Source organism: Mastomys coucha, unplaced genomic scaffold (genome assembly GCF_008632895.1).
Source record: "Mastomys coucha isolate ucsf_1 unplaced genomic scaffold, UCSF_Mcou_1 pScaffold22, whole genome shotgun sequence".
Classification (NCBI taxonomy): Eukaryota; Metazoa; Chordata; class Mammalia; order Rodentia; family Muridae; genus Mastomys; species Mastomys coucha.
In genome coordinates, this window is record NW_022196905.1 from 252,600,630 (window position 1) to 252,616,623 (window position 15,994).

Consider the following 15,994-nt stretch of genomic DNA (forward strand, 5'->3'; position numbering starts at 1 on the left):
CCCCCCCCCCCCAATTACTTATGGTTTGCAAGATGACCTAGGGGAACATTTGGGACAAAAGAATGCATCCATGACATTGAGTTGGTTTCACCGGCTTCATTGAACTGTGAACTGCACATTTTAAATGCATTCTCTTTATTACCATCAATCGTAACTCAATAAGGCTGCTTAAAGGTGCCTTTAAAAAAATCAAACATTTGGTGGAAATGGTGTACATTATCGTTTAAGACCTTATATTCATGCATTCATGTATTATTTTTTATTATTGATACCTACAAACATGGTACACAAACACAATAGCGACCAAGGACATATCCTTGTGTCCTGAAATTTCCAAACTAGTAGTCACAGTCAATGTAATAAGTGATTACATCAGCTCTTAGTAGAGACATCCAGGGCATTAAGAGGACACATAGAAGCAATATCTGACTGAAGGCCTGAAACACACAAGGGAGCTTGCTTTCAGGTCTTTGCAAATTTGATGATGTGGACACTGTCCTTATTTTTCAGGGAAGAGGAAGGTATAGAAGGTTTGAATACCTTTTACATATCTACACACAATGAGACTTTCCCTACATGGCCTGCTTCCATAGTTTAAACCTCCCACCCCCAAAGACAGAAGGGGTGGCTTCCCGTACCTCCCACCCCTGCACTTCAGTTAGGAAACCAAGCCATCCAACTTGAAGGCTGTGGCTGCATGGGATGCCGATATGGCAGGAACAGGCTTCATCAGGTCTTGTCAGTCCCAGCACTGGATACCTTTGAAGTCATTCTGTGGTTGGAGGTCATCCTGTGCAGCGATGCTTAACAGATGTTGTAAGCTGCTACCCGACATAGCCTCCAAGTCATGACAATGTGAGCCATCTCTGGACATCACCCAGGCAGGGCTGTGAGCAAACAGCTCCCAATTAAGCAACTTTGTAATGATTAACAATTGAGGCAGTGGATCTGCTAATTACTCAGATGTGTTTGCTTCTTGTGGTGTGTGTGCATGTGTCAAAATATCACACTGTGGCTTGTAAATACGTGTAATTATTGCACATGAAAAATCAAATTTTATTACATGTATTATTAATTAGTTGGTTGGTTGGTTAGTTGGAGGGCTGTGTGCCATAGTCTACACATGGAAGTAAGGGAATAGCATGGAAGTCAGTTCTCTCCTCCTACTGTGTGAATCTCAGGACTCAAACTCAAGTTGTCAGTCTTGATGATTGGCACCTTCACCCACCAAACCATCGCTCCAACCCCAAAATATAAAAATTTAAAACGTAACTTTCGTAGCTACATGAATGAGGCTCTTAAAAGCCCGTAGATGGAGTTAAAATTGGATCACATTGAAAATCTAGACTCCTTTGCTGATTCAAGGCAGTTAAGAGCTATTATGTGAGATGAGTCTGGGACTCAGGGGCCAGGAATGGACCAAGTCAAAAGACAAGAATAGGAATTAGGGGGTCAGCTCAGTTCACAAAGTGCTTCTCTTCATGAACAAAAACATCTGAGTTTGACCCCAGCACACATGTTAAAAAGCTGAACATGATGGCACATGTGTGTAATACCAATGTTGGAAAGATGAAAACAGAACTCCTAGGTTTCATTAGCCAGTCACTGTAGCCTGTTCCACAAGCTCCTGGCCAGAAAGGAGCTCCCCTCTCACAAAACAAAGTGGACAGTCTAAGGAATGATGCTCCAGGTTAACCTATTGGCCTTCATCCATATGTGTGCACACAGGAGGAAAATAGAAAAGAAAATAGACATGGTGTCTTAGTCAGGGTTTATATTTCTACACAGACATCATAACCAAAAGCCAGTTGAGTTGGAAGGGATTTATTCAGCCTACATTTTCATGTTGCTGTTCATCACCAAAGGAAATCAGGACTGGAACTCAAGCAGGTCAGGAAGCAGGAGCTGACGCAGAGGCCATGGAGGGATGTTACTTACTGGCTTGCTTCCCTTGGCTTGCACAGCTTGCTTTCTTGTAGAACCCAGGACCACCTGCCCAGGGATGATTCCACCCACAAAGGGGCCCTCCCCCCTTGATCACTAATTGAGAAAATGCCTTACTGCTAGATCTCATGGAGGTATTTCCTCCAAGGAGGCTCCTTTCTCTGTGATAACTCCAGCTATGTCAAGTTCACACACAAACCAGCCAGTACACACGGTGACCAATGACTGAAGAAAAACAGGAAGAAAGGAAAATTGTGTTTCAGCTGCTGTGGGCTCAGGAGCTGTGGGGATGTTATTTAACATGACTGCGAAGCCTCCAGGGATGACAGCGAATGGGCCTGGATTGCAGTCACCTACTGCATGACAGGCTCTAGGAGCTGGATAGCAAAGCTGAGGAAAAGCCAGATGAAAGAAACCAGATCCAGAGGAAAGAATCCAGCTCCCATAGGAGGGGTCTGCTGCTTAATCATGGAACTTGAGTCTGCAAGCCCAAGTTAAGGCTGAAGCCATGAAGTGTGAGCTCAGAAAATGCAGATTGCCTTTGGTCATCTCAGTACCTAGCAGATTACTCAACTACTGGTGGTAATTATTAAGAATCAAATTGCTTGGAGAGAATAGGGAGGCAGGTCCAGAGGTGACTTCTGGAAAGTATATTATTAAGTGCACATAAACTGCTAGTAGTGAACATTTCCTGAGAAGTCTACAGTACATCCACTCTTATGATTAGCACTCTGAGAGAAGCCTTTATAAGGAGCTTATTTGCTCTGCACCAGATACCCATGCCTGGCACCTTGTAAGAAGCCTACTATATGTTAGGCTTCATGCCCATCAATTCTAAGAAGCCTAATGTGCACCAGGCTCTGTGGCTAGTCCTCTCCAAGAGAGGTTTGCTCTGTGTGAACCAAGTATTGTTCTCAGTAGCCTGTGAAAAACCTACTGTGTGCCAGATGTACTCATACATAAAAACTATGTACTAAGCATCCCATCGAACACTTTAGGAGATGTTTTCTCTGCACAGAACACTAAACATCCTGTGAGAAGCCTAATGTGTATCAGTACTGTGTTCTATACATACGGGAAGCCTATGATTCCAGGTGCTCTTAAATAAGCCTATTATATGCCAGACATCTTGCTGAAAATCATACTGTCAATATGCCTAGCACCCATGAGATGTCTACCGTGCACTAAGCATTGTGCCTGGTACCCTGTGAAAAACCTCAGTACTGTGCCCAGCACCCTGGAAGAAGCATATAATGTTCCCGGGCACTGTGGAACCCTCTAGAAGCTACTGTTTCTCAGGCACTATGCTCAACACTGGGTACTTGGTGCAGATAAATCTACTACAGTCAACCATTCTGTGAGAAGCCTACTATGCAAGAAGCATATGGGAGTTATAATATAGGCAAGTTCTCAGAGCACAAGGAATCTAGAAAAAAGAAAAGAAAGCTCATAAGAGAGCCAAGGAAACAGAAAAAAAAACCAACAAAAAACAAACAAAACAAAAACGAAAAACAATGCCCTTCCTGCTGCTTAGTCATATGTATCCCCTTTATTGCCTTCTCTTGCCTTATTGCTCTAGTTAAGTCTTTGAGCACTATGCTAACATAAGGTGAGAGCAGTTAGATAGCTTAGTCCTGATCATAGTTAGAATGGTCTGAGTTTTTCTTTATTTAGCATGAGCCTGGCAATAGATTTGTTATAAATAGCCTTCATTACATTGAAACGTTTCTTTCATCACTAGTCTCTAGAGTATTTAAGATTTTTGTCAAAGGCATTTCCTGCATCTACTGAGACAATCCTTAGGCCATTTCTGTGATGAGTTACACTTATTTATTTACATGTATTTCTGGGATAAAGCCACCATGGCAATAGTGTGTGTTCTCTTTGATATGTTCATGGATTTGTTTGCAAGCATTTTATTGTGAAACTTGTAGCCATGTTCACCAGGAGGATTAGTTCATGATTATCTTTTTGTGTGTGTCTCTATCTGGCTTTGAATAATGCATTTGTGAAGTGCAGAAGTAGTAAAATTACCAAATAGATTAAGTGCAGTAACGCAGCACTGAAGGACAAATGCCACACCCCCCATGGGTGGAGATTAGCATAAAATCTTAAGATTATGTGCTTAACTTGGACTCTCTGGAGAATATAGCCAAGTGGAAAGAAGTTAAAGGAGAAGGGATAGCATAATATAAGTGATTTAACAAAGAGGGGGAATTCTGGGGTTAGAAAACTGAAGCAGGAATGGAGTGTTCAGAGATAGAGGAATTGGGAGGGGAAGCTAAAAGTGTACGAAAAACTATAAGGAAACCTACAGGCCAGACTAGCACCCCCATAAACTCGGGGGAAATGGTTTTCTGACTCTCTTCGGTACCTCGGACAGTGCCCGACCCATCAGCCTTATTTCTTTAAAAATGATTGTTGGCCGAGAGATTGACTGGCATGTGAGAAGCATGAACCAAACATCTTAATTCTTTCCTCGCTGCATTTCCCCCACAAAGAAACACATTAACTCTGCTTGACAAAGGAAAGAGCTAAGACTTGGCGAATTTGAGAGCAGTCAATCAGTGGTGCAGGACCCCTTTGGAAAACCTAATGTCCAAAAATATTTACATTACACCTTATAACAGTAGCAAAATTACAATTATGAAGTAGTGAAAAATTTATGGTTGGGATGTGGGTCACCACAACATGAAGAACTATATTAGACGGTCACAGCATTAGGAAGGTTGAGAACCACTGAGCTATATAGACGATCTCAGTCCTTCTGGCTCCAGTGTCCTCTTCATTATTGCACTCCAGGATAGTCCTTGGAAGAGGTATTTTTCTGCCTCTTGCTTTGTAAAATGCTTCTACAAACAGTATTTAAGTCACAGTGATTCAATGGAACACTTTTTTTTTCAGCAGTTGGTATTCATAAGCATCATATTTCAGGTATTGGGTTTGACCTCTTCCTGAGCTACCAATATGCCATAGAAATTCTCCTGTAATGTCAGAAAGAGGGGACAGTGCTAAAGCAGCCACATCATCATGAGGTTAAACCATTGGCATGGCACAGTGTACTGCAATGCTGGGCAACACCAGGTATTAGGTTAGATGAATTCAACACAATTTAACTTGAAGTATTTTCAGCTTACAGAGAACCTAGGAGAAAGCATCTGCAGTGAGTGGAGGCTGTCAGTAGTGAGGAAGATGATCCTGGACTTCTCACTCTTTGTATTCTGGAAATCAGATGCTGTGACATGGAAAGGAAAGATGCAGGAGCTTGGTTCTTGGCAGGTTACATCACTTCGCTTTGTCTCTTGCTCTGCAGGATCTCAGCTGAAGGTGTGGACATCGTTTTGGATTGCCTGTGTGGGGACAATACTGGCAAGGGGCTCAGTCTCCTCAAGCCTCTGGGGACCTACATTTTATATGGTGAGTGCATGCATCATAGGGCAAGATCAAGAAGAGCAGAAAATACCCCACTGTGCTTACCACACTCTGCAGGATGAAAGACATTAATATACTGGGAACAAGCTGGGCAAACAGGATTGTTTAGCTTTTTAGTACATTTGTTATGTTGATATTATTGTCATAAATTATAAAACTAACTTGTTTGTCTGTTGCCCTATCCCCTACACCATCATTTTTAAATGGTTTTTTTTTTTTTTTTTTTTTTTTTTTTTTTTTTTTTTTTTTTTTTTTTTTTTTTTTTTTTTTTTTTTTTTTTTTTTTTTTTGCTTTATTTTGTTTTGTTTGAATCATGGTCTCACTGTATACTCTGCAATGGCCTTGAACTCATAATACCACTGCCTCAGCCTCTTGAGTGACAGGAATGCAAGTGTAAGCCACCATTCCTGGCCATATCTACTATCCTCTTGAGTGTACAGGAAAGTTATGAAAATTAGAAGCAAAATTTCTACAGCAAAATTAAACTAGCACCTGACCTTTCCTGTTTCCTACCCCCCCCCACACACACACACCGATTTAAACATTGGTGTCCACAAATTCTGGAAAGCATATTTAAAGCCAGAGGCCATCTTTCAAAGCAGAATATCCAAATATCTGATGTTTGAGATTCCTAAAACCTGTGTGCCAGGTTCTTGCAATCGAAATTGACCCTTAATTCTGAGTATTTCAGAAAAAAGAAGAAGTTAATTTTTTTTATAAATGAGATATTTGAGAGTTATAAATATCTTAACATTGCCAGATCATTATTGCAAAGAATTGAGCTCATTAAGCAGGTGGGCAACATTCCTCTGCAGATGTGTTCAGGTCATTTCTATCCTGACCACGTATTTCCTAAATGCAAATAATTGATTAATATTATTGATGGGAACCTACAAGGGCCAGTACTATTTTAAGGACAGTGTACATGACTAATGGGCAGATAGACAATTTATTCAATCTTCTTTCTCATTAGCCAAGATTTGTACTTTTGCTACAATTGCATGATGACATTTGGGTGACCTTCAACTTGATTCTCTCCCAATTATCCAAGTTGATTGGATACATTGATCAGTTATACATTGATCACTTGCTTACAATGTAATGTAAGCCTAGTGCTATGACCTCTGGGAGTCTTCACCCCATCAAAGATAAGGGGATGGTTTACTGATTGGTAATAGTTTACCCGGACCAAATGATCAGTTTTTTAAAGTCCATGACTGTTCTCTAAGAAAAACTTACACTTCCAAACATGTGGTAGCAAGCAGGAAGTCTATAGAATGGGGCAGTGTAGTGGTATATTCTCTATTCACCTCACCCTTCCCAACTGAGAACCCCAAAAGGGAGCCATTTCTCCCTAAGCATCCCAGCTTACCTTCCACCCCATCTCAGCTTAACTCCACCCCTGTCTGTCACCTGAATGTCACCCAGCCCCATTATCAACACTCAGTTTCCAATATTCTTTTGATCTAAAGTTTTAGGTTTGATTATTTTTTAATCTCTCTGCCTGAACCCCTTTGGAGCTGACAAATCATCATCTCCCATTCCCTGGACCTCTGAGTTTATGTTCTCTCCTCTACCTTCTCTGTATCTCCTTTTTCCTGTCTGTCTGTGTTTCCCTCCTGCCCTTCAATACCCATCCCACATCAGAATCCTAAGCCTCTCACTTGCTACAAAATCAAATTTACATCTATATAGAACTTTCCTACAGAAGTTCACTTATTTTCAGTATATAGAATGAAGATGTTTTATATTATTAAAACACCTCTTTGCTACATGCAAACAGTCACCAAAAGCAATGTCCCTTCCTCTAAGAGTTGATGGTACTTATCCAAATGTTCCACCTTGTGCCCCACCCCAGTACCTCTACTTTTTCCAAGACAAAATGTGTTGTTTTTTAAGCTTTTGTATACAAATGAAACAACTGCCACTCTTCTTGCATAACAAGATATCTTGATTTTCATGAACAGTTACTTGACTTGAGAATCTTTTATTTGCAGGTTCATCCAACATGGTAACTGGAGAGACCAAGAGTTTCTTTAGTTTTGCAAAGTCAGTAAGTATCCGTGCCTTCTACTAGTTGATAGTTAATGCTGATTTGCGTGTTGTGAACTCCATATAAAAGTATTGGTAAATGGGTGGTGGTAGCGCATGCCTTTAATCTTAGCACTTGAGAAGCAGAAGCAGGCAGATCTCTGAGTTCAAGGCCAGCCTGGTCTACAGTAGGAGTTCCAAGACAATCAGGGCTACACAGAGAAACCCTATCTAAAAAATTAAGACATTGGTCAGTTTTTAGTCTGTCATCCGCATCATGCGTTTCCAATAAATTCCTATTTATTCTCTGCTAACTGCATACAAGCAGGCAGGACCAAGGCTGAGGTGGTAGTGTCAGTGAAACCTTGGAAAGCTTCCTTTTTATTTCAGTAGAGATTGGTTCAACCCTCTGTCAAAAGTGAACTTGGAGTTACTACACTGTGGTTGTTCCCTGGAGTAGACAGTCTTATTCTGATCATTTTCTGGCTGCATTTCTGGGAGCACAGTCGATTTCTTTGTCCCCATCCTACTGTGTTGGAGATGGGAATAGGCTATGATCTCTGAGTATGTGATTACCTTGTCTGCCATCAAGGAGCACTCTTCCTCACTGTACCTGCTCACATGGATATTCCCATGCAGAGATATCTGTATGTGTTAGAATTAAGCTAACTTGAGATTCTACTTTAATTTTTACCTCTACCCACTAGAGCAAGGAACTACTGCTTCTCACTAGGTTCAGCTTCTGTCCCTGTGCTCCCCGTCTCTGGTGCAACCAATGTGCCATATAAAAGTTTTGTAAGAATTTCTTCCCTGGGGAGATGTAAACAACATTCCCCTCCTCATTAGGTCCTGACCACAAAACAAAGTATGATTCCACCAGAGTTCACCCCGAGGAGCCACTGAGATTATTACCTTTACCCATGGAAAGCAACTGCACTGTGAACTACATACCCACTGTGGGTCATGGCTTCTTCATAGCCAGATAAATGGAACCCCTTCCTTTAACCTTTCCCAGATTGTGTTCTTCTAGTAACTCCTGAGATTGCTAAGCCACATGCAACTAGGGCAGAATTGCTTTATAAGTGTCTGGAAGGAGCATCTGGTATCTCAGATGAGGGTCTAATGATCCTCTCTACCCTCTCCTTCTCTAAGGGGATGTCAACCAATCAACAAGTCTACTTGTGCAGAGGCACAGGCACTCTGATGAGTATGGCAGCTGTTTTGCTTAGAGAACCATATTCTATAACAATAAGCATCACTACACAGGCATTTTCTGAGCATCTACTGTGGCTAGCATTTGAAGACATCAGGGTCTCACAGTGGATAAGACAGAGGCATGAAGAACGCTTGTGACTCCACACTCTATTAAGCAGACAGACCCAACAATAAAGGAAAGTGTTAATAGCCTAATTTTGAATGCCTAGCCAACCTTAAAGGGGAATAGAGCAGGATTCTGGAATGGAAGAAGGCAGGATAGAGTGGAGACATTGTGGTCAGAGAGCCAGGGAAAGGACATTAGAATATGCTTTTTGTATAACATGATGGAGTAGTACTGGTCATATTTAGATATTTTTCCCATCTCAGCTAACCCAATCTAGAAACCCCCCACATACATATCTAGAATTTTTCTCCAAGATGTTTTTGGAGGCTGTCAAGTTGACAGTCAGTATTAAGCCTGCCAGGAGTATTTATATGTTCTTTATGTCAACACTTACTGCTCAAATTTTACCCTCAATCATCTGCTGAATCAGGGAATGACAATATTCCTTCTATTTAAAAATATTCAAATTTTAAAGGACTACTCTTTGCATTTTTTTTGCATAAGGGGTCTTAGTAATAAGTATAGGTCAAGAATCATTTGAATGCCAAGACTTATGGGAGAAAGCCTTGTGACGGACGCTTTCATCTGCCTATCCCTGAAGACAGGCTCTGTACCACTCATGGCTGTTTAGTTGCTGTGGGTACAATTTTCACGATGCTGAAAGATTTCTCTGCAGAATTATGCTGGTCCCAAATTATATACAACTATCTGTAAGAAGTGTTTTCCCTTCTTCTCACCCTTAATGCCCAATCTCAACACACACAGTGCTAATGAAATAATTACAGTGTGCACATGCTCGAGGAAGGTATTTATAACAATACAGCCTAGATAGAAACTCAGACTCCTCTTCCCCAAATGAGTGCCATTACACTCTGGAGCTGAAGGTCATGAATAAAGGCCATTCTCTATCAGAAGCCTGGTCCTTGCAGGCTGATTTGTTAGAAGGAAATTGAAGAGAATATTTTCTGAGAAGTGCAATGATGGCTTTGCTCCAGGAAGAAAATTCTCTGCAATCAAGAAAGGCATATTTAAAATCATATAGCAAGTTCTAACTCTGCTATCTTAATTATCTTCCATCTTCAGATTTCAGCAGAATGAATACTTCGTGCTTTGTCAGATTGGCCATTCACTCTTGGGCCATTCTAAGGATGATTCTTCAGATGAAGTTAACGTTTAGAGAGCAAAGCGACTCCAAATTCCAAGCTCTTACTCAATAAATCTAAAACATGGCTTTCACATTAAGATGATAATTAAATCTGCTTATACTTATGGTATGTGTGGTATATACACCCTGTTGCAATGGCATATATCTTGTATGAGCACATTTACATTACACAACAACATCCTTCTCCCTAAAGTATCGTAAGGAAGCTGAACAGAGAGATTAGATAGGTTGCCTAGTGTTACACAGCTATCAAATGAGCCTCAACTCTAAAAATTAAAAAAAAAAAGATTTTGAGTACATTAGTGTATATGTGTGTGTATGTGTGTGTGTGTACATGTCTGTGTGTACATGTGTGTACACCTGGCATGGCATGCATGAAGAAGTAAGAAGACAACTTGCAGAAGTCAGTTCTCTGCTTTCACCATGTAGGTCCAAGGATCCAACTCAGGTTGTTAGGTCTTATGGCAAGCACCTATACCAACTGGGCCATCTCTAGAGCTCTTAATCACAGCTGAGGCATAACTGCAACAGCTTTTGGCATGCCTGACACAAATGTGCACTGAGGTCCTACCAATGTGCAGGTATCAAGCTTAAACATGGGACCCATGTTTTAGAACTTTTAGGTTGGAATTCTTCAGTGAATCACACTTAACAGAGCTGGGAATGAGTGGGGAAGCTCAAGAAGAGCTGTTCTTACCACATATCAGAGGCTGAACCTACGTGACAGCCATTTATGTAGTCCCAACTGCCTAGCTTTATCACCCCATGCAATGCTGTCTTAACTTGCTCTTTCTTTCTACCTACCTGCCCCATATTCTTGTCATTATCTACCCAACTTACCCTATTGAAGGGGAGAGAGGGGGTCTTGCACTCAGAGTAGTCACTCACCCCTTGCCCTCAATACTTTATCACTTTGTGAACTTCTCTGTGTTACGATTCTTTCATCATCCCCACAACCATTCTCAGAGCCAAAAGCTTTACCTTGTGCCCTCTTGGAAGACACCAGTGTATTCCCTCATTCAAGTCATCTGAGGACAAAGTTCAAAGATGAAGAATGAGGAGTGAGGTATATACATCTAGGATCAATTCTAGAGTCAATGGTCTCAATCACATGCTTACTATTATCAAGCTGTGACCCTCGAATAGACTGAGGAACCTTATCCAAATGAATGTGGGCAAGAAGAGCTTCAGGATTTAGAACTGGTGTGTGTATGTGGGGAGGTGTTCTTATTTACATGTAAGTTGTAAGATAGGCATCTTATACTGTGCATGTGAGCATGTGTGTGTATCTGTATGTCTCTGTGTGTCTGTTTATCTGTGTGCCTGTGTATGTTAAGACAGGTTCTCTCTTAGCCCAGGCTGCTTTAAAACTCATTAGTTAGTTGAAGATAACCTTGGACTTCTGATCTTCTGCCAGTACCTCCTAAATTCTGGGATGACAAGCATATACCTCCACACTGCTCCTTTGAAATGATTCTGGGATTTGACTCCAGAATTTGGTGTGTAGTAAGCAAGCACTGTCCCAATTGAGCTACATTCCCAGCACAGACAGTATTTTAGCAGCCCTTCATGGTATCATGTTAGCATTCAGAAGATTTGGCTGGCTCTCTCTGTCTCTGTCTCTGTCTCTGTCTCTCTGTCTCTCTCTCTGTGTCTCTCTCTCTGTGTCTCTCTCTCTCTGTCTCTCTGTCTCTGTCTCTGTCTCTCTCTCTCTCTCTCTCTCTCTCTCTCTCTCTCTCTCTCTCTCTCTTTCTGTGTCTCCCCCTCTCCCTCCTTCCCTCTATCCCTCCCTCCAAGCTATATCCCTCTCACAGCACTTCTGTCTAGGATATCCAGTGTACCAACTGCAGTGGTTTCAGAAATAGATGCTTAAAAGATGTATCACCAAGACTGCTTGCTGGTCTACTTAAATCTCCCCAGTTTCAAACTTTGCTTCCATGGGGTAGATGATGTCCTCATGTCATAGGTGATATTGCATGACATAACCCCATCTTGCAATGTTGTAACCTAGAACCTTCTCTCACTGCAGTGGTGGCAAGTGGAGAAAGTGAACCCCATCAAGCTGTATGAAGAAAACAAAGTCATCGCAGGATTCTCCCTTCTCAACCTGCTCTTCAAACAGGGCCGCTCAGGCCTCATCCGTGGGGTCGTAGAGAAGCTCATAGTGCTGTACAACCAGAAGAAGATCAAGCCAGTGGTGGATTCTTTATGGGCCCTGGAGGAGGTAAGCAAGCAACTTTTTGGGTTTGTTTCTAGGAGCTTTGCACATTCAAAGCAAACTTTTTCAAAACCATTTTTATTTCTCCAGATTTATTTGAAGCAAAAGTCCTAGAGTAGGTGAGCCCAACCTCTGATATTACAATTCACCATTGTCAGGTACCAAGTTCATACCCAAGAAACACACAGTTGAGGAACAAGGAAATAATCACACAAGCATCCAAACCCTCACATCATTTAAAGTGAGCTCATGGTTTTCTGTTGGACTACACTCATAGCTATCCTTAGTCACATGTGGCCCACAGGATTGGCACATCTGGGTCATGGTGATTTAAGTGTAAGGACCATTTTAAGTTCCTAAGAGGTGTTCAAGCCATGCAGCTCTAGCATTTATACATGAACCCTTTCTTTTCAGGTAAGACACCAAATGTGAATGGATACTCCCCAATTCACCTTGATTCTAGAAGGGTATGCTTATTGTTAGAATGTCATGCCTATTGTGACTCTATGGATACAGAAGAGCTCAAGCTCTAAGTTGCTCACAAGTGGGAATGATTTATGTACAGACACTGGATATGTTTTATGCACCTTTGAGACATTGTCATCACTCATAGTGAATACTAATTCTGTTGTGTCTGGTGTTGGACTGACTTTGGAGTTTTGTTGCGGCAGGTGTTGTTGATGATGATGATGGATCTGCCAAAGGTTCTAGTATTTGAACACATTGTTGAACCTTGAACAAACTAACCTTCAAGGATGCTAAAGCAGGAACTGGTTGGATTAGTTCATATGGTATTCAAGGAGGAAGGCAATCTTCAAGTCTAGAAATTCTTCAGGATAAGAGAATGGTGGAGCATATAGGAAGTCAGCCATGGCAGTTCTTTGTGAGAACAGGGGAAGCATGTGGCCTGGGTTTGGGGTGACATGTCAAATCTCCCTCTGTCATGAAGTCTAAAAAATGCTTAAGGTGTCATGAGCTGTGTTGTTGGATTCTTTTTCATTGTTTTCATGGATGAGGTGCCTTATGGGACAAGTATTTGATGGAAGTGTGTGTTTATGTGTCTGGGGCTTGTGTGAGTGCATGCACACATGTATGGTACACTCACCTATGTGTGCACGTGTGAAAGCAAGACATCAAAATTGAGTGTTTTCCTCAATCATTCTCCACCTGATATTTTGTGACAGTTGTTCATTGAACCTGGAGCTTGGCACTTAAACTAGACTAATGGCCAGCATGCTCCCTAAAACTGCCAACCTCCCATTACCCGACTCCATTACTGGGTTAACAGATGGACACTATAATGCCCAACTTCTATATAGATGCTGGAGGTTCTAACTCAGGTCTGCATGCTGGCACAGCAACCAACCATGTAACGTACTGAGCCATCTTCTCAGCCCCAGACCAAGTTCTTTGAAACTTTAGGGAATCACAGACACTATCGCAACCTAAGTTGCAAACATTAAGTTCCGTGGATCAGAAGTAAGTGTGTGTGTGTGTGTGTGTGTGTGTGTGTGTGTGTGTAAAGGTGTTGCTGTTTGCCTGATAGATTTGAATAAGAGACAATCAAGCCATCAGATTAATTTTTCTAAGACCAGTGAACTTAAACTATCTTTGTCACTCTAATATTGAGGTATAATGGGCAGCCTTTAAAAAAGAACAGCCACCCAAAGGCCTTGTTTGTTGTAATAACTAAAATAAATATTCAGTACAGGACATTCCTAAACCAGCCCAGCATAAGTAAGAACAAAGGGCACATCCACATTCCAGAGAAAGATAATGCAGTTAACGTTCTGGCTTCCTTCCTTTTTATCTTTTATCTATTGCAGATGCTTATTGTGATTCAATTTATTCCTGAAGTAAATCAGACAATAATGTATTCTTTGTCCTGTGTAATTGCCAGAATGGTTAGCCTCTTGTCATCATTTTATTGAAAATCTTTTCAGTCTAATGAGTCAGATATCTGTACAGTATGCAGCGTGCCATTCAGAACCAGATATCTGTACAGTGTTCAGTGTGGCATGCCAGAGAAAGACAGGAGCAATTGGGGCCAACTCTAACTCATGTGGCACAGAAAAAAACTTAGGTTTACACCTAGTGTCCAAAGTGACCCAGCAAATCTGGTGGCTTATGAGGGTTAAGATCCGAGAGGCAGTCCAGATGGCCCTAGGTGTTCTCCTAGTGTTTGACACTATTCCTTGCTCACAGAATTAATAGAGTCTCTAAATACCTACCGAGTAACTAGTGTGTATTTGGTTCAGGGAAGATGCTGGAGATACAGTAAAGAATAGGGAGATAATAGCCCTGGCCTTTCTAAAGTTTATAGTCAAAGGAGGGTGAAGGAACATAAAATACCGAAGTAGGCAAAGATACATGGAAAAATTGCTGTTTTTAATAAGCTCTTAGAAGGGGCATGCTGGCTGTGTTCTCATCACCATGACCACCTTAGATGAAAGCATCCCTTTGGTTTAAAAACTCAGAAGCTTTCGAACTCTCATGGAGGGGAAGGCACAGCGATCTCAGAGCATGGTGGTAGAAAAGTATGGCATTGGCTAATCATGAATGACGAGGAAGCAGAGAGCAATGCTAGAGCCAGGGGACCCCACTTAGGGACCTGTAACTACCAGATGGACTCCTAAAATAGCATCACTAACCTCTATGTAAATATCTGAACTATGAGTTTGTGGGGTACATTTCAGATTCAAGCAATAGCAGGAATAAATTGGGTGGGGGGGGCACTTAGTTCCCATCATTGGCTCTCTAAGGACACTTTCCCCTTTGTAAAATGTTAATGATGTGTGTGTGTGTGTGTGTGTGTGTGTGTGTGTGTGTGTGTGTATGATTTGTGTGTATTTGTGCATTAGTGCCCTTTCTTTCTTGGAGCAATATGATGGTCAACGAAAGTACCCACTGCAGAGTACCTCAAACCAATGAGGATCTCTTGGAGTAGCATCCTTTGAGAAGGTGCTTGAAAGAGGTAAATACCTTAATCAAAAGAATTTCAGAGCAAGACATTCCCCAAAACAAAGAGGTGAGAACAGAACATCTTGGCTGGTTACACAGGTGAATTATTCTAAGCCAAGAAGAGATGATGCAAAGAGAGCCTAGACAGGACAGCAAGGAAGTGCCAGACAGAAACTTGCATTAACTCCCAGTACCTAGAGGGTCAAGATAAAGAGGGGCTGCTTCCTGGTCCTCAAGGTGTGATCACGCAGGAGGAACTGGAGTTGCTAGTTAGGGTCCTGGGTAATGATGCAATCCAGAAGAGCTTGGTGAAACTGAGGAATGGGAAAGACAAGATGAACTGAAGGCCAGCAAGCCTGGTGGGCAGCTGTGCTTCCATGAGCAGGGTCTAAGAAAAGACAATTGGACTTGCTATCACTTTCACCATTAGGGGACTGCCACATCTGAGTGCATGCTGGAGTAATGTCAGGACTGGATGGAAGACTGAATTCATCTGGTTTGCTGGGCAATGATACTCAAGTCCAACACTAACCAGCAGCAGAACTGAGCATGGCTGGCAGCTCTCTTGACTAAGCTATATGTGAACTTGGGACTTAGAAAGTCTAGGACTTGACCTTGAGTTTTCTGATTTCCTTCTATCCCCTGATCCAGTTCTATTTGTCTGAGCTGTACAGGTTCCTCTGTGGTGGTTTGAATAGGAATGCCTGCCATATTCGCATATATTTGAATGCTTAGTCACCAGAGAATGGCACTATTTGAAGAGATTAGAAGGATTAGGAGGTAAGGCCTTGTTGGAGGAAGTGTGTTGCTCAAAGTGGGCTTTGAGGTTTCAAAAACCCATACCTGGCCTAGGTTCTCTCCCTCTCCCTCTCCCTCTCCCTCTTTCCCTCTCTCCCTCTCCCTCTCCCTCTCTCCCTCTCTC

At 41.8% G+C, this 15,994-nt stretch overlaps 1 protein-coding gene across 1 annotated transcript in view; it reads left to right on the forward strand.

Annotated features, from left to right (window-relative positions):
- Positions 1-15,994, forward strand: part of Vat1l (vesicle amine transport 1 like) — a 168,671-nt gene that overhangs the window by 76,186 nt on the left and 76,491 nt on the right. The window contains exons 5-7 of the mRNA XM_031341507.1: positions 5,258-5,361; positions 7,374-7,429; positions 11,923-12,117. Of these exons, the coding sequence (XP_031197367.1) occupies positions 5,258-5,361; positions 7,374-7,429; positions 11,923-12,117 (355 nt within the window). The remainder of the gene's footprint in view (positions 1-5,257; positions 5,362-7,373; positions 7,430-11,922; positions 12,118-15,994) is intronic.